The sequence below is a fragment of the Dipodomys ordii genome, unplaced genomic scaffold (assembly GCF_000151885.1).
Source record: "Dipodomys ordii isolate 6190 unplaced genomic scaffold, Dord_2.0 Scaffold171, whole genome shotgun sequence".
In the NCBI taxonomy this organism is placed as follows: Eukaryota; Metazoa; Chordata; class Mammalia; order Rodentia; family Heteromyidae; genus Dipodomys; species Dipodomys ordii.
In genome coordinates, this window is record NW_012267387.1 from 748,088 (window position 1) to 768,510 (window position 20,423).

At 47.5% G+C, this 20,423-nt stretch overlaps 1 protein-coding gene across 1 annotated transcript in view; it reads right to left on the reverse strand.

Annotated features, from left to right (window-relative positions):
• Window positions 1-20,423, reverse strand: part of Insr (insulin receptor) — an 84,580-nt gene that overhangs the window by 31,549 nt on the left and 32,608 nt on the right. Inside the window, exons 2-3 of the mRNA XM_013033503.1 lie at window positions 10,690-11,011; window positions 5,088-5,236 (exon numbers count right to left, since the gene is read on the reverse strand). Of these exons, the coding sequence (XP_012888957.1) occupies window positions 5,088-5,236; window positions 10,690-11,011 (471 nt within the window). The remainder of the gene's footprint in view (window positions 1-5,087; window positions 5,237-10,689; window positions 11,012-20,423) is intronic.

Here is a 20,423-nt window from a genome sequence, read left to right on the forward strand (position 1 = left end):
AGGAAGGAAGGAAGGAAGGAAGGAAGGAAGGACTTCTCAGGGGCACCAGCAGGAAACTGCAGGTAGGAGCATGCAGGCCAGGTTCGACTCAGGTGTCTCAGGCCGGGTTTCGTGGTTCCCTCTCACTGGTTCAAATCCACCCGCACACCCTAACCCCCCGCAGTAGTTGCAGGATCTCTCCATCCACAGAGGGCTCAGCTCAGAAGCCACCACCAGCTGTGATCTTGGGGTGGGGGGATACCCCATGTCACCTCATTCCCCCTACAACCCAAGTGGATGGGCACCAAGCGAGCCCAGGATTCACTCACACACACACACACACACACACACACACACACACACACACCGCCAAAGCACACACCTGGGGACGAATACCACGTTGTGCAGGTAATCCTCGAACGTCTTCCGGAACGAGGACTCCTCCAGCTCTTTCAGGATCTGAGAGTCAGTCTTGGGGCAGGAGCAGCACTCGCTGGCAGAGTCGTCATACTCGCTCTGATTGTTCTTCTGAGAATCCTTGGACTCAAACGGTGGGGACCACATCCTGGAAGGTAGCTTCAACCCTAGGGAAAGACACCCAGCAAGAGAGAGGAGTGCTCAAGTGTCACCCTCCCTCCCCCAAAAGGACACACGCTCAGGCCCAGGTGGAAAGTTCCACGTTGCAAAAAATAAAAAGAAGAAGGAAAAAACCTCTGGGGCGGGTATGGTAGTGCATGCTTTTCATCCCGGCTCCCTGAAAGGCAGAGGTAGGAAGATCACAGTACAAAGCGAAGGGGAGGGGTGGCTCAGGTGGTAGAGCACCAGCATTGAGTGGAGAAAGCCAAGCAAAGTGCGCAAGGCCCTAAAGTCAAGCCCCAGGACTGCCTGGCTCAAGCACGCATGCACACACACACACACACACACACACACACACACACAAACACACTGATATCACTAATAGGCAACTACTTCTGGTCATCATTAATCAATTTGTGTATTGTGTACATGATATGGGACAACAAACCTAACAAGAAGCGTACTATCTGAACCATCTAGCAGTGTCTTTCTTTTTGTTTTGGTCGGTTGTGGGGCTTGAACTCAGGGCCTGAGTGCTGTCCCTGAGCAGTTTTTTCCTCTACCAGTTTGAGCCACAGCACCACTTCCGGTTTTCTGACAGTTCATTGGAGAGAAAAATCTCAGGGACTTTGCCTACCCAGGCTGGCTTCGAACCGTGATCCTCAGATCTCAGCCTCCTGAGTAGCGAGGATGACAGGCGTGAGCCACTGGCGCCTGACTTTTTTTTAATTCTGTAACCTCTGTAATAATTACACAAATCCAAAGTTTAATGAGCTCCACGCTAATCCCCTCAAGAGGCGTGTTTGGCTGCCGTAGCTGGCGTCAGACCCTCAAAGGCACAGCCAACTGCTCAGCATGGAGCCCGACATGGGGCGGCCTCAAGTTATATAAAGCAGCTGAGGAAATAAATCACGCCTGTAATCCCAGGCCAGGCCAGGGTGATGTCATAGGCAGACATATAGCGCATGATGTTACACTCGGGGAAGCTCCTGGCCGTCATCTGCCTTCCACCCCATCTCCCAAAATGGAGACACACAGGAACGCCACCAGGGACTTAAGCCAAACCTGGCAGCAGAGTCCGGAGCCAGGCCAAGAGGCCTGCCACACGTCACCAGCATTCCCCTGGCCTGGTGCCCAAGCTGTGCCACCCACTGACGCCGGCCCAGGAAAATCAAAGACAAACAAACCAACTAACTCAGAAGACACACAAAAAAAAAAGACAAATGAACCAGGGTTGGTGGCTCACGCCTGTAATCCCAGCTACTCAGGAGGCTGAGATGTGAGGATCAGTTCAAAGCCAGCCCAAGGAGGAACATCCATGAGACTTTTTTTTTTTTGTCAGTCCTGGGGCTTGAACTCAGGGCCTGGGCACTGTCCCCAAGCGCCTTCTGCTCAAGGCTAGCACACTACCACTTGAGCCACAGTGCCACTCCAGCTTTTTGTTTCTGTGGTACTGAGGAATAGAACCCAGGCTTTATGTATGCTAGGCAAGCACTCTACCACTAAACCACATTCCCAGCCCTCTGTGAGACTCTTATCTCTAATGAATCACCAGAAAACCAAAATTGGAGCTATGGCTCAAGTGGTAGAGCGCCAGCCTTGAATGAAAAGAAGCTCAGGGACAGTGCCCAGACTGCAAATTCAAGCCCCAAGACTGACAAAAAAAATAAAAATAAAAACAAAACTAAAAAGATAAATGAAACAACTAACTCAAGGGGGGGAGGGGGAAGGAGTAAAACAATAATAACCACAAAAGCTTTCTCTGTGCATCACCTTCATAATAACGGTAAAAAAAAAAAAAAAACTTTCTCTTGTCCGGAGAATTTTTTAACCCCCTTTCTATATATGTATATAAAATATATTCTGGTTTTCTTCCTGTGTAAGAGAACACCAGAACATTGTCACCAACTTGTTCCCTTAATATGTTATCAAACTACACACACACACACACACACACACACACACACACCCCTTTCCTCTCCTCCCTCAGCTTCTGATAGCCACTATTGTAAGGGTTGTGAATGCTTCCTTGTTTGTTTTATTGGTCCTGGGCTCTGTCCCTGAGCCTCTTTGTGCTCAAGGTTACCACTTTATCACTTGAGCCACAGACTTTTCTGCTCAGGCTGGCTCCAAACTGGGATCCTCAGATCTCAGCCTCCTGAATAACAGGATTACAGGTGTGAGTCACCAGTGCCCAGCTTTGAATACTTTATTACAGAGCAATATTAAATGGGAAAGCTGTTACTCACATTTGATTTAAGCATATTGTATACATACATATGTAGAGAAGAGTTTTTAAACTCAAAGCCTCACGGTAGCTAGGCAGGTCACTCTACCAATGGAGCCATGCCCCTACTGCTTGAGCTAGGCAGCCAGCTCTTTTTGCTTAAGTGGTTATTCAGATAAGGTCTGAGACTTTTTGCCTGGAGTCAACCTCAGAATCTGATCCTCCTACCTCTGCTCCTGAGTTGCTGGGATTACAGGCATGAGCCACCGCACCCCAGCTAATATGGACAATTATTGGATAGCAAAGAAAAATTTTAAAGTAAACTAGTTTTAAAATAATCTACACATATTACTTTGAGGTTTTAAATCTTTATCCATTTTCCTTCAAGGCAATTGAATCTGGTGAAATAAACAAGATTCAAAATGGAAAACAAAAACAAAACAAAATAAAAACAAACCTGTCATGAGGATGTCTTTCTTTATTGGAAGCACAGAAAGAAGATCAAAGATAGCTCCTTATTGTCTCTGACTCCTAAAGCTATGAGGTATTATCCAGTCATCGATGGCTCACTCCTGTAATTGTAGCTATCAGGAGGCTGAGATGTGAGGATCACAGTTTAAGGCTAGCCCCAGTAGAAAAATCCATGAGTCTTTTATCTCCAATGAACCACCATGAAGCTGAAAGTGGTGCTGTGGCTCAAGTGGTAGAGAACCAGTCTTGAGCAAAAAAAGCTTAGGGACAGCACCCAGGTCCTGAGTTCAAGCCCCAGCAAAGGCACAAAAAAACAACAACCAAAAATGTGTGTGTGTGTGTGTGTGGTCATTCACAGATGCTGTGGCTCACAACTAGAATCCTAGCTACTCAGAGAGCTGAAATCTGGAAGACCAGCCCAGATAGAAAAGTTTCAGACACTGTCTCCTCCAATTAACTAGCAAAAAGTCAAACTAGAGGCATGGCTCAAATGGTAGAATACCAACCATAAGCAACAAAGATGAGCAAACATGGCAGCCTGAATTTAAAACCTAATAGTGAAGGAAGAAAAAAAAAATCTAGGGGGTCCTGGAGAGGCCAAAATCCTTCTCTGACTTTGCCAGTGACTTTCCCACAAGCTGGCTGCATTTCTGGCTTTGCAGAGTCTCGAGTAGGTTAACATCGCCATGTGCCTTGCAATGGGGGTAGAAAAAGGGGAAGAGAAAAGCAAGAGGAAGAGGAGAACATTCCAGAAGAGAATGGTGGGGGCCCATTTAAGGATGGCACAGGAAGAAATGAACCATTCGGGAGACCAACTGACTGAATGCTGCACAAACAAGATGGCGGCTATGCCACTAAATGATACCACTGTACGGGGGCGCCATCATCTATGTGGCGCGAGGCTGATTGAGACGTGGTATGTGGCCTGCTACTGTATCTGGATATTTTGAGTTTCATTGGGAGGAGGGGGTGTCTTTTTTTTTTTGTTTTGCCATGTTGGGGATGGAAGCCCAGGGCCTAGCCCATCTTAGACACGTGCAGAACCATTGAACTACATCCCACACCCACACCCCCAGCCCTGCGCCTGGCTTTTACATGAGTCTTCAGTGTGTAGGTATGTATAGTGTTGGGTTTTTGGGTTTTTTTTTGGGTCCAGTCGTGCGTGGGGCGTGAACTCTGGGTCTGGGTGCTGTCCCTCAGCTCTTCAGCTCAGGGTTAGCGCTCTACCACTTGAGCCACAGCGCCACTTCCGGCTTTTTTCTTTTTGCTTATGTGGCGCTGAGGAATCAAACCCAGGGCCTCAGGCATGCAAGGCAAGCATTCTACCACTGAGCCAACTTCCCAGCCCCCGAACTTATTTTATTTTTATTTTTTGTCATGGGGCTTGAACTCTGGGCCTGGGCACTGTCCCTCAGCTCTTCAGCTGAAAGCTAGCTCTCTACCAGTTGAGCCATAGCTCCACTTCGAGTTTTCTAGTGGTTTATTGGAGATAAGAGTCTCACAGACTTTCCTGCCCAGACTAGCTTTGAACTGTGATCCTCAGATCTCAGCCTCCTGAGTAGCTAGTATTATAGGCATGAGCCAGCAGTACCCAGCTTAATCCCCAGAACTAATTAAAAAAAAAAAAAAGCAAGCAGATTCTTGACACAGATTGGAAAATGAGAGTTCCAGGACTACAAGAGTGCATCACCCTACCCAGCTGAAGGATGCTCTTAACATTGCAAAAGGAGGGTGCAGGACAATCAAGGCTGTTTTCCTGCCCTAACCCCTACTCCAGGTCGCCTGGCACCCAGAGCCTCCCCCTCCACCCCTCCACCTCCCACCCAGTACTCACTGCCTCCTCGGATATTGATAATCAGGCTGCCGTTAACCACCGTACAGCCTCGAAGCTCCTGGGCTGAGGTCACTGAGTCAATTGTCTTCTCTCCTTCCAGGAGGTGACAGATCTTGGGACAAGGCCCCAGGCATGGGGTACACATCAAGCTGAAAATGGAGCCAAGAGAGAGAGAGAGAGAGAGAGAGAGAGAGAGGTCAGACATCTCATCCAGCTCAATCCAGCCCTCAGCACACACCAGTGAGCTGGGATGGGTTCACATGTAGCCTGAGAAAAAGGAAGAATGATATTCCGGTGGAATATTACTTGGCCATAAACAGAAACGAAATGGTTATCATTTGCAGGGAGATGAATGGAGCGGGAGTTCATCATGTTGAGCAAGATCAAGCTAGCTCAGAAAGTCCAGTAGCAAAGGTTTTTCCCCCTATTTGGGGTTTATACATAAACTACACATAAACACAAATCCATCCATACGTAACTGTGGAAATATTGGAGGAGGGGCAAGGGGAGAAGGAAAGACAGAAGCCAAACAAGATCAAAACCCATGGTGAGCCAGTCGCTGGTGGCTCATGCTTGTAATCCTAGCTACTCAGGAGAATGAGATCTAAGGATTCAGGTTCAAAGCCAGTCTGGGCAAGAAATTCCAAGATACTCCTATCTCTAATGAGTCAACAAAAACCTGGAAGTGGAGGTATGGCTCAAGTGGTAGAACACCATCCTTAACAACAACAACAAAGCCAAGGGAGAACGTAAGGCCCTGAATTCAAGCCTCACACAAAAATAAATAAACAAGAAAGGGCTCAGGTATGAGTTTGGGGAGAGGCTGTGAGGTTCCCCAGGAGCATCCTGTAGCATGCTGAGGGCTGGCTGGATCTCTGGACTGTGCACAGAACAGCAAGCCATCTTGGAAGTTCCTGCGCCAAAGTCACAGTTTTGAGGACTGTTGAGAATGTTGGGGTGAACTGTGGCAGGCCTCTGGAGACTGCGAGGCTTGCCAGTTTGCCAGGATCATTTGTGAGATGAGATGGTTGGGGTTTTTAGCTGTACCCAGCACCAAGCCAGGCTACAACAAACCACAGCTCAGAAATGTGCAGGTTGGAGAGAGAGAGAGAGTGTGTGTCTTGGAACTTGAACTCAGGGCCCCATCACTTCCCATTTTCTGGTGGTTCATTGGAGATAAGAGTCTTGTGGCGACCAGGCGCCCGTGACTCACGCCTGTAATCCTAGATACACAGGAGGCTGAGATGTGAGGATCACAGTTCAAAGCCAGCCTGGGCAGGAAAGTCTGTGACTCTTATCTCCAATAAACTGCTCAGTAAACTGGAAGTGGTGCCTGTGGCTCAAGTGGTAGAGCGCTAGCCTTAAGCTGAAGAGTTGAGGGACAGCGCCCAGGCCCAGAGTTCAAGCCCCACGACTGACAAAAAAAAAAAAGAGAGAGAGAGAGAGAGAAAGTCTCATGGACATTTCTGCCTGGGCTGGCTTTGAACCATGATCCTCAGATCTCAGTCTTCTGAGTAGCTAGGATTACAGGTGTGAACACCAGTGCCCAGCCCTTCTCTTCCTCCCCCCCTTTTTTAAGTCTTTTTATTTAAAGTTAATGGCTTTTAAACAAACATGTCAACAAGAGCTCTTTGTTTTTTTTCAAATATGAAAACAAAAACATCCTAACCAGTAGGAAAAGGTAATTTTATAGAGTCCTATTTTTGGTCAACAAAGTCACTTGATGTTCTGCTTTTGAAAGAAAAAAAAATCAAAAAGGCCAAAAACAAAACATATTGTACTTGGAGGTTTTTATAAACACTAAAAAGGAAGATCTGGAAGAACTGGGCTGCCATAAAGATGATTTTCCTTCCCACTGAGAGAAATCAAATTCCCACCAGCACATGCTCGCTTGGCTAATTCTTCAGTCTGAAGAGGAGTTGTTGGTTTTTTTTTTTTTTTTTTTTGACGTAAGCAGGTCACCTCCAAGCCTTCCAACAACAACACCATGCGTCTGTCTGCTTGGCATTTGTTTGGTTTCATTTTGTTTTTCTTCTCTTTTTTTTTTTTAATTGTGAAAATACTGTACAGAGGGGTTACAATTACATGAGCAAAGTAATGAGTTCATTTCTTATCAAGCATTGTTGCCTTCTCCTTTGTTTCCCCTTACCATCCCTTCCTATTCTTCTCTTCTTTGATGCTTATGTGTTCGCTTTTCATAATTTTTTTTAATCCTCCATACCAAAAAATTAAAAAGTAGGAAACATTTTGTTTTTCTTTCCCTTCTTTCTGGGAACTCAGGGCCTGGGCACTGTCCCTTGAGCTCATTTGCTCAAGGATAATGCTCTACCACTTTGAGCCATAGCTCCACTTCAGTTTTCTGATGGTTCATTGGCATTAACAATCTCCTGGACTTTCCCGCCTGGGCTGTCTTTGAAGTTCAATCTTCAGATCTCAGCCTCCTGAGTAGCTAGGATGGATGACAGGTGTGAGCCACCAGTGCCTGCAGGATAGATTTTTTTTAACTTGGTGAATGGCCCAAGACACCAAAATATCTCATATAAGAAAAGAACACAGGGGGCTGGCTAGGAAGGTGGCTCAGAGGTAGAGCGCTTGCCTTGCATGCATGAGGCCCTGGGTTCGATTCCTCAGCACCACACAAGCAGAAAAAAAAAGCTGGAAGTGGCACTGTAACTCAAGTGGTAGAGTGCTAGCCTTGAGCTGAAGAGCTGAGGGACAGGGCCCTGACCCAGAGTTCAGCCCTCACAACCAGACCCCCCCAAAAAAAAGAAAAGAAAAGAACACAGGGCTGGGAACCTGGCTTAATGGTAAAGTGCTTGCCTAGCATGCATGATGCCCTGGGTTCAATTCCTCAGTACCACAGAAAGAAAAAGCTGGAAGTGGCACTGTGGCTCAAGTGGTAGAGTGCTAGCCTTAAGCAAAAGAAGCTCAGGAGCTGTGTCCAGGCCCTGAGTTCAAGCCCCAGGAGTGGAAAAAAAGAAGTGCAGGGGAAGGAAGGAAAGGAGGGAGAGAGGGAGGGAGAAAGGGAAGGAGGGAGGAAGGAAGGGAGGGAGGGAGGGAGGGAGGGAGGGAGGCAGGCCACAAACAAAATGTCTGTGACATTTGAAAAAAAAAAAAAGAAAATTAACCCACCCCTAAGCAGAGTAACCCTGCTATTTCTCACCCAAATGGTAGGATACGGTCTAATTATGTCATTGTTCAAACAGCAGCAAAGTTCTAGGAAAGGCAGAGATAACACAGTCCACACTAATGTTAACACCACCCAGATGCCAGGTAAGATAAGACATGGAAAACAAAAGGAAACAAAACAAAACCTCAGCCTGGATCCTCTTACCTATACCTCCCACAAAGCCACGATTACAGCAAGCACCACCATGCCCAACTGCCATATTAAGAAGGCTAATTAAACATTTGTCCAGGTCAGCCCTGAATTTAAGTCACTGAGGACAGCACACCACAGCAGGAAGCCCAGGGGAGATTAAAGACTTCCTTGTTTTGTTTTGTGTTTTTTAATCTTTTCTCCTCTTGCAAATAAGCACAAGCTGAGCACAGCCGAAGCACCTGCCCATCCATCAGGGAACCAGCCCAGGTGTCCAACAACTAATGAAATGGATAACAATTTTTTTTTAAAGTGGTGTATATGCTTGGTGGAATGTTACTCGGCACCACTGGAGATCATCAAGTTAAGAGCAGTAAGCCAGACTCAGAAAGACGGATATTATACATTTTTCTCTCCTCCGCAGGAGCTAGATCCAAAGAGTAAAACAAAATAAAAAAAAAAATTTTAAGACATTAACAGCAAAAAAAAAAAGGTGGGAAGGAAAGAAGACTGTGACAAGGGCAAGTCGTGTGCATAAATGAGAATATCATAAGGAAAGCCATGCTAAAGTAAAGAAAGAAGTTGCAAGAAACCTTTTAAAAATGGGAATAGGAGCCAGGTGCTGGTGGCTCACGCCTGTCATCCTAGATGCTCAGGAGGCTGAAATCTGAGGATCATCGTTCAAAACCAGCCCAGGTAGGAAAGTCCATGAGACTCTTATCTCCAATGAATCACCAGAAAACCAGAAGTGATGCTGTGGCTCAAGTGGTAGAGCACTAGCCTTGAGCTGAAGAGCTCAGGGACAGCACCCAGGCCCAGAGTTCAAGCCCTGCAACCGACAGAGAAAGAAGGAAGGAAGGAAGGAAGGAAGGAAGGAAGGAAGGAAGGAAGGAAGGAAGGAAAAGAAAGAACGAAGGGAGGGAGGGAGGGGAAGGAAGGAAGGAGAAAGGAAGGAAAAGAAAGAACAAAAGAAAGAAAAGAAAGAAAGAAAGAAAGAAGGAAAGAAAGAAAGAAGGAAGGAAGGAAGGAAGGAGAGAGAAAGGAAGGAAAAGAAAGAAAGAAGGAAAGGAAGGAAGGAGGGAAGGAAAGAAAGAAAAGAAAAATGGGAGTAGGACTCAGGAGGCTGAGATCTGAGGATTGCGGTTCAAATGCAGTCTAGCCAAGAAAGTCCAGGCTTTTATTGCCAATTAACCATCAAAAAGCCAGAAATGGAGCTGTGGCTCAAGCAGAAGAGCACCAGCTTTGAGCAAAAACACAGCTTAGGGACAGTGTGTAGGTCCTGAGTTCAAACCCCGGGACTGACACACAAACATACATTTACAGCCGGGCGCTGGTGGCACATGCCTGTAATCCTAGCTACTCAGGAGGCTGAGATCTGAGGATCACGGTTCAAAGCCAGCCCAGGCAGGAAAGTCTGTGGGACTCTTATCTCCAATAAACCACTAGAAAACAGGAAGTGGCATTGTGGCTCAAGCGGTAGAGTGCTCACCTCGAGCTGAAGAGCGCAGGGACAGCGCCCAGAGTTCAAGCCGCCTGACTGACAAAAAAAAAAAAAAATACACACACACACACACACACAACACACACAAAGGTAGGAGAGGTTGAGGAGAGGAGGAGGTATTTAAAAGAGAGACAGAGGCATGAACATTAAAAAAATAAAAAATAATTTCAGGGGCTGGAAAGGTGGCTCAGTGGTAGAATGCTTGGCTTGGATTCATGAGGCCCTGGGTTCGATTCCTCAGCACCACATAAGCACAAAACGCCAGAAGTGGCACTGTGGCTCAAGTGGTAGAGCACTAGCCTTGAGCTGAAGAGCTGAGGGACAGCGCGCAGGCCCAGAGTTCAGCCCCACGATGGACAACAAAAAATAAATAAGTGAATAAATAAATAAATGACAAATGAGCAGCAACAAGAAATGGAGCCCAAAATGCCAGCAATCCTTCCTCTCTGACTTTTTTTTTTTTTAATCAATGTCTGCCTCGAAGCCCAGGAACCAGGACATGAGGTGAAAAATGGCAACTGAGGCCGGGCACAGTGGCTCACGCCTATCACCCGGACTAACTGGGAGGAAATGGTCAGGAAGATCTCACTCTGAGGCCAGCTTCAGGGTAAAAAATAAAAATAAAAAGTAGCCAAAACCCCATCTCAATCAACAAGTCATGTGTGGTGTGGCAGGTACCTATCATCCCAGGATGGGAGGCTGTAGGTAGAAGGAACAAGGTAAAAGGCCAGTTTCTGGGCAAAAAGCATGAGACCCTCCCGGGCTGGGCTTGGCGGACTCACTTGGTGGAGTTCATCGTGTACCCGGAGGGGCACTCGGGGATGCACTTGTTGTCGTGGATGACGTACTGGTGACAGCCCTGCCTCCGTGAGTTCTTGCACTTGTTGTGCAGGTCCAGGCAGAAGCTGAAGTTGACACAGCGCCAGTCTTGGAAGTGGTAGTAGGGCGGCGGGCAGGTGGGCACGCAGCGGCCTTCCAGGTAGAAGTTGCGGCAGGCCACGCACTTGGTGGGGTCGTCGGGCGCTGAGCAGTTCCCCAGACACTCGCTGTGACAGCACAGGCCGTCAGCCGTGCAGCCGTGCGACTTGCAGATGGTCGGGCACACTAGGGAGAGAGGGAGAGGGTCAGACACTGGATCAAGAAGGTGAAGGAGGAGACTTGTTACCATGGCAACCGCAAGAAGTCTTTTTCTCTCTCTCTCTCCCCCCTTCCCCCTTCATACACACACACACACACACACACACACACACACACGGTTCTGGGCCTGGGTTACACTCATTGAACCCCCCCCCCAGATTGGAGAGGAGGCTTGAAAATGCAAAACAACTTTGTGGGGAGGATGGGGGGGGTGAAGGGGCAGAGTGGCCTTAAATTAATTAAAACATCTGACAAATGTTCCTGGTGAATGCCAAGCTGCTATTGGCCCTCACCAAATACACTCTCCAGGCTAGAGATACAAAAGTAGCCAACTATCCAAACGTGGCAAAATAATATATACAGTAGCAAGTCGCAGCCAGCAACTGCACACCTGTAATCTCAGCTACTCCAGAGGCTGAGATCTGAGGATCACCATTCAGCAGGAAAGTTCCTGAGACTCTTATCTCCAACATACTACAAAAAGGAGGAGGAGAAGGAGGAGGAAGGGGGGGAGGAGGAGGAAGGGGAAAGGGGGAGGAGTAGGTGGAAGAGGTAGGGGAAAGGGGGTGGAGGGGGAAGAGGAGGAGAGGGAGGAGGGGAGGGGGAAGGGGAGGGGGGAGGATGATAAAGGAGGAGGAGCAGTAGCAGCCAGTGGAGCTGTGACTCAAGTGGTAGAGCACCAGCCTTGAGAGAAAAAAAGCTCAGGGACAGCACCCAGGCCCTGAGTTCAAGTCCTAAGTCCCACACACAAAAAATAACTAATTGAAAGTAAATAAATAAAGACAGGGAGAAATGAGTCAAGAGGGACTGTTATTACTAATTATTAATCATTGTTATTGTTTATATTGCAGTCATCTCCTGGATATCCATAGGGGATTCATTCCAAGACCCCCAAGAAAGCAGTATCTTCACCCCCATACTAGTGTCTTTAGATCCTGTCACATGACTTGTAATGCCTAAACAACACCAGTGCTAAGTAAACAGTAATGACCCTGTTCTGTTAGTGAATAATAAGGGGGGGGGGGCGGCTATAACCAGTGACTCATGTCTGTCACCCTCAGGAGGCTGAGATCTGAGAATCATGGTTCAAAGCCAGCAGCCCAGGCAGGTAAGTCCTGAAGAGTCATATCTCCAATGAACCATCAAAAAGCCAGAAGTGGAGGTGTGGTTCAAAGTGATATGAGTGCCAGCCTTGAACCCAGAAAGCTCCAGGACAGAAGCCAGAATCTGAATTCAAGTCACACACACTCATACACACAAAATAAATTAAAAATAGAAGTAAGCCAGGAGCCAGTGGCTCACGCCTGTAATCCCAACCACTCAGGAGACTGATATCTGAGGATCTGAGATCAAAGCCAGCCCAGGCTGGCTTGAAACTCTATCTCCAGTGAACCACCGGAAACTCGAAGTGGCGCTGTGGTTCAAAGTGGTAGAGCACTATCCTTGAGCAAAAAGAGCTCAGGGACAGTGCCCAGGCCCTGAGTTCAAGCCCCACAACTGACAAAATAAAAATAAAAGGCCTGCATAAGTGCAGGTGCATTTACTGAATGCTCTGTTCCCCAGCTGGGCGGACCAGGCAGGGAGGAGTAGCCAGCCTGCTGATGCCCCGCCCCCTCAGAGGATCTGAGCCTCAGCCTCAATTGGAGGAAGTCATATATAAATAGGACAATGGTGTAAGACCCACCAAGGCCCGGTGTCAGACAGAGTGCAAGGAAGCCAGGAAGGGGCTCACATCCTGGCAAGAGCACCATCAAAGACCTCATAAAAACTTCCTGCACACCCCAAGGGCTTGGGGGTGGGGAGGGGCTTGAAAGGGTCAGGGGTTGAGTGATGCAATCTTGATTATTGTGCTGATTGTGTGAGCATACACCCATGCACACGTGCGCACACGTGTGTGCACACACACACACAGAGGTTCACAGAACTGGGGGTTATGAGGCCCAGGAGGGGGTCCTGGAGAAAGGAGGGGGAGCTGAGGAACATGGGGTACTTGGGGATTACCCACAGCTAGCACAGAAGCAGGAGGCCAGGTAGGCTGATGATAGACACAAAATATGGCAAGCACATTTCTAAGAGCTAGAAAAATAACTTTCCTGAAACTACAGTAAGGGCTACAGATGTGGCCTAGTGGTAGAGTGCTTGCCTAACATGCATGAAGCCCTAGGTTCCATTCCTCAGTACCACAGAAACAGAAAAGGCCAGAAGTGGCGCTGTGGCTCAAGTGGTAGAGCGCTAGCCTTGCGCAAAAGAAGCTCAGACAGTGCCCAGGCCCGAAGTTCAAGTCCTAGGACTGGCCAAAAAAAAAAAAAAAGTACAGTAATAGACTGTAATACTAATATTTGAGGCAAGACACAAGTTGTCCTTTTTTTAAAAAACTTAATTATGTGTTATTACAAAGGTGATGTAGAGTGGTTACAGTTACCTAAATCATTTCTCTTTTTTATTTTCTTCTCTTTTTTTGTCGGTTGTGGGGCTTGGACTCTGGCCTGGGTGCTGTCCCTCAGCTCTTCAGCTTTTTCTGTTTATGTGGTACTGAGGATTCAAACCCAGGGCCTCATGCATACAAGGCAAGCACTGTACCACTGAGCCACCTTCCCAGCCCTACATTTCTTTTTGAACAGTATCTCACCTTCCCTCACTCTCTCCCAGTTTTTCCCTCCCCTCTCCACCCAAAAGCTGTGTATGTTTGTTTTCCATTGTCCAGTGAGCACCACGGCTGCATCTGTTCACCCTCTGTCCCCTCATTTCTGTGCTTCCTCCTACCCTCCAAAGACAGAAAATGAACAAATGAGACAAAAAGAAAGCAAAACCAACAACAAAGAGGAAAAAAACCCTCTTGTTTCCATTTCCTGAAGTTCATCTCGATAAATCTTATTTTATGTGATCAGAGACACATAGGCATTGTGCCTTTGTCCTGTGTGGTCTTCTTCTTTTTGGTTTCTGGGTTTCTTGTGTTTTAGTTTTGTTCTGTTGTGTTTGCGAAGAAAGTGTTATAGGGCTTGAAATCAGGATCTGGGTGCTGTCTCTAAGCTTTGTGAGCTGAAATCTAAAGCTCTACCACCACTTTGAGCCAAGGCTCCACTTCTGGCTTTTTAGTTGCTGATTGGAGAATCTCACAGACTTTCCGGCCCAGTCTGGCTTTGAACCATGATCCTCAGATCTCAGCCTCCTGAGTAGCTAGGATGACAAGTGTGAGCCACTGGAAGCTGGCACAAACATTCTTTTAAAACCACTTTGTAACTGGGTGCTGGTGGCTCACATCTGTCATCCTAGCTACTCAGGAGGCTGAGATCTGAGGTTTGTGGTTCAAAGTCAGCCCAGGCAGGAAAGTCTATGAGACTCTTCTCTCCAATGAACCACCACAAAACCGGAAGTGGTGCTGTGGCTCAAGTGGTAGAGTGCTCCCCTTGAACTCAAGAGCTGAGGGACAGCGCCCAGACCCCAGAGTTCAAGCCCCCTGACCAGCAAAAAAAAAGAAAAAAATCACTTCTTTACTACAACACAGGAACCCAACACAAAGCAAAGGATTGTTCTTTTAGGAACTACTGAATAAATTGTTGGCTTTTCATTGTTTTTTTTATTCATTCTAGAAACATATCAAATGCACAGCCAGCTAGTGTTTTCAGAGACATTTTGAGAACACAGGAAACCCCTCCTCATTTTGAGTAATCATCAAAACAGTCACAGAAAGGCTATCTGTGATCTCAGAAAGTTCAGTCTAAATCGGGTGCAGTGGCTTTCATCTATAAATCCAGAGACTTGGGAGGATTGTGGTGTGAGACCAGAGAAAAAGTTCTCAAGACTGCCATCTTGACTAATATGGTGGTGCACACCTTTAATCCCAGCTATGTAAGAAATGTAAATAACTGGCTTTGAACCATGATCCTCAGACCTCAACTTCCTCAAAAGTTCAAATTACTGATATGAGCTACCTGTACCTGACAAATCTTACTTAAAACAGCATCTTCCAAAATAGAGGAATAACCTAACCAGAGCTTGCAGAGGGGGTGCATTTTGAAAAGGTATGAATTTGTAGTTTCTTGCCAAAGAATAAAAGCCCATCTGGAATACATTCAATAAAATAACTGGGCGAGGCACTGGTGGCTCACACTTGTAATCCTAGCTACTCAGGAGGCTGAGATCTGAGGATCACAGTTCAAAACCAGCCCAGGCAGGAAAGTCTGTGAGACTCTTATCTCCAATTAATCACCAGCAAACAGGAAGTGGAGCTGTGGCTCAAAGTGGTAGAGGGCTAGCCTTGAACAAAAGAGCTAAGGGACAGTGCCCACGCCCTGAGTTCAAGCCCCACAACAAGTATATATAGATAGATACATAGACATAGATATAGATAGATATCTATAGATATCTATCTATATCTATCTATACACACACACACACATATAAATAAGTAAATAAAATAACTGGCCTGGGTATTTTGAAAATATGAATGAAAGAAAAAAACTAAGAAATTGTATAGAGAGAAAGAGAGAAAATGGTGGCAAAAAAATGTAGAAGTATGATCCTGAATTGAAATTGGGAAATAATAATAATATCCAATGAAAGAGACTATTGGGACAGGTGATGAATTTATATGACTGTATCAGTGTTATTAATTTTCTGAGTTTTACCCCGTGTGGTTGTTTTTTGTTTTGTTTTTGTCGGTTGTAGGGCCTGAACTCTGGGCCCTGGCGCTGTCCCTCAGCTCTTCAGCTCAAGGCTAGCACTCTACCACTTGAGCCACAGCGCCATTTCTGGCTTTTTCTGATTATGTGGTGCTGAAAATTGAACCCAGAGCCTCATGCATGCAAGGCAAGCACTCTACCACTGAGCCACCTTCCCAGCCAGTGGTGCTGTTATTTGTAAAGGAATTTTCTTGACCTTAGGAAAACCCTCTCTTCCAACTTCAGATGTACTGTGATTTCAGTGGACTGAAATGATTCCAGAAAAGAATTTTCTTATAAGCACCTAGTAATATATTACAGAACACACGGAAGCTATGAATGGAAACGCAACTTCTCAGAAAGCTCAAAACGACATCAAAATAAATAGCCACCAATTCATCCACGGCAAACTGAGAGATCCACGCAGTGCTGTTAGAAACTAACGATTTAAATGACATGGGCATAGAAATGTGGCCCTTTTGACTTGCTTTTAATTCGAGTCAGCTTATTTTTTTCTTCAACTACATGGTGAATGCAAAACAAACCAAACAAAGCACTGTGTGGTTATATTCCTGCACACAGCCTGTCTGGGGGGTTTTTTGGCTTGGTTTGGCTTCGTCTTTTTTAGGGGGGGGGTGTTTGTTTTTAAGACCCCAAATATTATTATTCCAAAATTTCTTCCTTTCCAGAAATTTCCAAAGGGAACGGTTGCATCATGGGATTGCAGGCAATATCAGAACCAGGCCCCTGGGTATCCCTGAGTGTGAATTTTACAAACTCAAATATTATATTTGGGCTCTGTGCAGAGTCTTTCCCCCCTCCCCAGCCCATCCCCACACCCCAACCCTGACCTCAGAGGTTCAGTCCCCAGAGCCAAATTCCTCCCCCTGGAACGTCATTAATGATTTAATGGCGTGTTGGGAGGCAGGGCCTGAACTTTTGATAACTGGTGGTCAGAGCGACCCAGAACTGTGTGTCCTTGAAGCAAGGAGGGGCCCCGATTCCCTGCCCTGACCACGCGGGCCCCAGAATGGAACTGCACGGCTCTTTGGGGACATACGGTAAGGCAAATGCCAGGGTCCCGACCCACTACGCGAGCATCCGGATTGGCCAGTTCTGTGTGAGGATACGCATGCGCAAGTGGGAAGTGGAGGGCGGGCGTGAACTGCGGCGCTCTTTGGAGATTTACGGCGCATTCAAAGGCCAGCGAGGGGGCGGAACCACCCCGCTAACATAGCTCACGATTGGTCGATTCCTAACAAGTGAACTCCTAGCACCGAAGGCGGGTCCAGACGACACGAGGCCACGCCCCTTCCACCTTAGTCAAGAGGCGCCAACACACCACAAAGCCCGCGGCGCGTTCCGCTCCCTTTCCAACGTAATCCACGCCGGGCTCTGGCGGCAACCGCAGCGCCGCCCTCGCGCTCAGCCAATGGGCAAGCGTGCTGCCCGGGCGCTGGCCCCGCCCCCCAGGGCGCGCAGGGCGGGGCCTGCGGGGACCCCGCGTCGTCGGTGGCCGCGGGGCGCGCGGTGGGCGAGGGGTTTTGAGGGGGCACCGCGGTGGGGGGGTGGGGGAGGGATCGGCGAGGTTCCCGTGGGCGCAGCCGGTGCCAGGCGGGTCCGGGGCCGAGGGGACTTTGCCAACGGTGAACGCAAAGGCGAATCTGAAGGTGCAGTTTGCATTCTGCCCCCCCCCAACACACACACGCACACACACACACCCCGTGACGGGCTGGGCCGGTGCCCGGGAGGAGATCGGGTCACCGCGTGGCAGTGCCCGGCAAGGCCGGGGGACGCCCTGGCTTCAGGCCTTGCCGGGAGAGGCCCAGAGAGGGAAAGCGGCTCGCCACTGGCACACAGCAAAACCGCACGAGGAAGGCGAGGCATCTGCACCTCTGGAACCCAGAAAGAAAATACAAAACCAAGATCGAACCCCCAAACCACGATCTATTTAATGAAAAGTCCCAGGCGAAGGCGAGAGGCGCCGGGTCCTGTCTCATCTATCCCTGACACGGGCAGGGGCGGGATTTACAAATTGTAAAGTTCTTCTCGGTGCATTGGGCGTGTATTGTGCAATTCTAGGAAACCGAGGCCGGGCAAAGGGCATTCTCTCCCAACGCCCTCCCTTCAGCCAGGCGTCAAATGCACCTGAAAAATGTAGATTCCGTTCGTTCAGCTCCTATGAGTTAATTAGATCTTCCTAACTCGTAACAACAGCCTTTCCCCCCAGAGAGAGATGGAAACTTACAGAATGGCCATTTTCTACCCGACGCCGGTGGCTCAGACCTATCATCCTAGCTACTCAGGAGGCTGAGATACAAGGATCGCGGTTCAAGGCCAGCCTGAGAAGAAAAGAGCCCGTGAGACTCTTATCGCCAATTAAGCACTGAAAAACCGGAAGTGGTGCTCTGGTTCAAGTGCTAGAGCACTATCCTTGAGCACAAAACGGCTCAGGGACAGTGCCCAGGCCCTGAGTTCAAGCCCCACAACTGACAACAAAAACCAAAGAAAGCCTTTTTCTGACTGGCAGAACCTGAACTCAGATCTCCAGGAGAGCCAAGGTTAGTTAGATACTGTGGATCACAGACACCTGTAGGGCCCATCTAGGAAAATGGAGATGCAGAAATGGACAGGAGACCCAGTTTCTCTATCCCCAGGAGGCATAAAACAGGTACCTAACAGGGGGAGGGAAGGGGGGGCCTGCAGGGCTCATGCCTGTAATCCTAGCTACATCAGAGATCGGCTGATGCTGGTTCAAAGCCAGCTGGGGTAGGAAAGTCCATGAGACTTTATCTCCAATTAGCCAGTCAAAATCCCCGAAGTGGGGGTGTGGCTCAAGTGGTAGAGCCCCAGTCTTGAGTGAAAAAGCTAAGGAAGAGCACCAGGCCCTGAGGTCAAGTCCCAGTAACTGGCATTAAAAACAACAACCAGGCCCCTGGACCCTAGAAGAGAGAATACCACTTGCTATTACACTCCAGAGGCATGCACACAGTAGGTGCACAATAAATCGCAGGGGGGAGGGAGACAGGAATAAGGAGTGAAGGTAGAACAGTACGTGCAAATGTGTGAGTCACCAGGGAACTATAAACTGGGTAGTTGTTAAAGGCTAAAGTACAGAGTGAGGCCAGTAGGCAATGGGGGGGGGGGCGGCAGATTGGGACCCCAGGGGCCCAGACTTTATCCTGCCACACACACCAAAGAACATGGAGAACATGGAGGAGAAATGGCCATCGGGGGATGAGAGGAGGGAGGGCGGGAGCAGGAAGGGAGAGGCCTTATCCAGTCACGTGCATGCCCAGGTATCCACCTTGAGGCTGAACACAACTCCCAAGAGGAGTCAAGAGATGTGAACAGCCCTGGGATGTGAGGTGTGGGATGCCAGAGAACCCAGCTGGACTTCCAGGCATCCACACGAACCTGGTTGTGTGTCCAGAGATTGCAAGTCACAACTTCCACCATCCCAGCCCGCTCTGAAGAAAACCAACCAACCTTGCCAAAAACAAACAGCTATCCTCTTTCTTTCCCATACATTTGAGGCAATTAACCATAAGCGTAACATTTTTGTGTTTTAAGTGGTTACTGTTCAGTATACTCTTGGCTTCTTAATTTATTTTTTGTGCCAGTCTTGGGGCTTGAATTCAAATCCTGGGCATTTTCCCTGAGCTTTTCTGCTCAAGGCTGGTGTTCGACCACTTGAGTTACAGCTCCGCTCGCGGCTTTTTGCTGGTTCATTAGAGGTAAGAATATCACAGATGTTCTTGCCTAATCTGGTTTTGATCCTCACATCTCAGTACTGGAGTAGTTGGGATTACAGGTGTGAGCCAACATCCAGCTTCAAAGCCTTAACCTTCTTAACAACAAAAAAAGACCCAAATAAAAGTCAGCACTTACATGAGTGAATAAAATGATTTTAATATTTCTAAGGTAAACAGTAAAACTGTCCTGTGACATAACTGGATTTTAAGTTACATCTGCTCCATTCTTAATTTTATATATGATATTCTCCCCTCTCCCTTTTTTTCTTACCCTGTTTACTTGATGTTTTCTCCCCTCTAGAAAAGGGCAGTCTAAAAAATTAACGCCACTCTAGGAAGGCAACACAGTGTCTCAAGCCTGAAATCCTAACTATTCAGGTGGCTGAGATCTGAGGATTACGGGTTCCAGGCTAGCCTAGGGGGAAAACATTTCATAAGGTCTCATCTCAACAGAAGAAGAAAAAAAAAAAAAGTTGGGCCTGGGAATACCTGTCTGTCATTCCATCAGGAAGTATAAACAGGCTTGCCCAGTTAATTAAAAAAAAAAATGAGACCCTCACTCAGAAACAATAAGAGGAAGTTGGGTGCTAGTGGTTCACACCTGCCATCCTAGCAACTCAGGAGACTGAGATCTAAGGAACACAGTTCAAAGCCAGCCTGGGAAGGAGAGTCTGTGAGACTCTTACCTCCAATGAAGCACCAGAAAACCAGAAGTGGAGCTGTGGCTCAAAGTGGTAGAGCACTAGCCTTGAGCACAAAAGCTCCTGAGTTCAAGTCTCACAACATGGTGTGTGTGTGTGTATATATATATGGTATATATAATTATATATATTTATCTATATATATATGATTAGATCTATTGTTGAATCACTTCAAAGACAGTTCCTAGCTCCAGGCATGTGCCTCTGGGTAGAATTCTCTCTTCTATCAGCTGGTGTGTTTAGTCACTTATGTTAAGTTTTC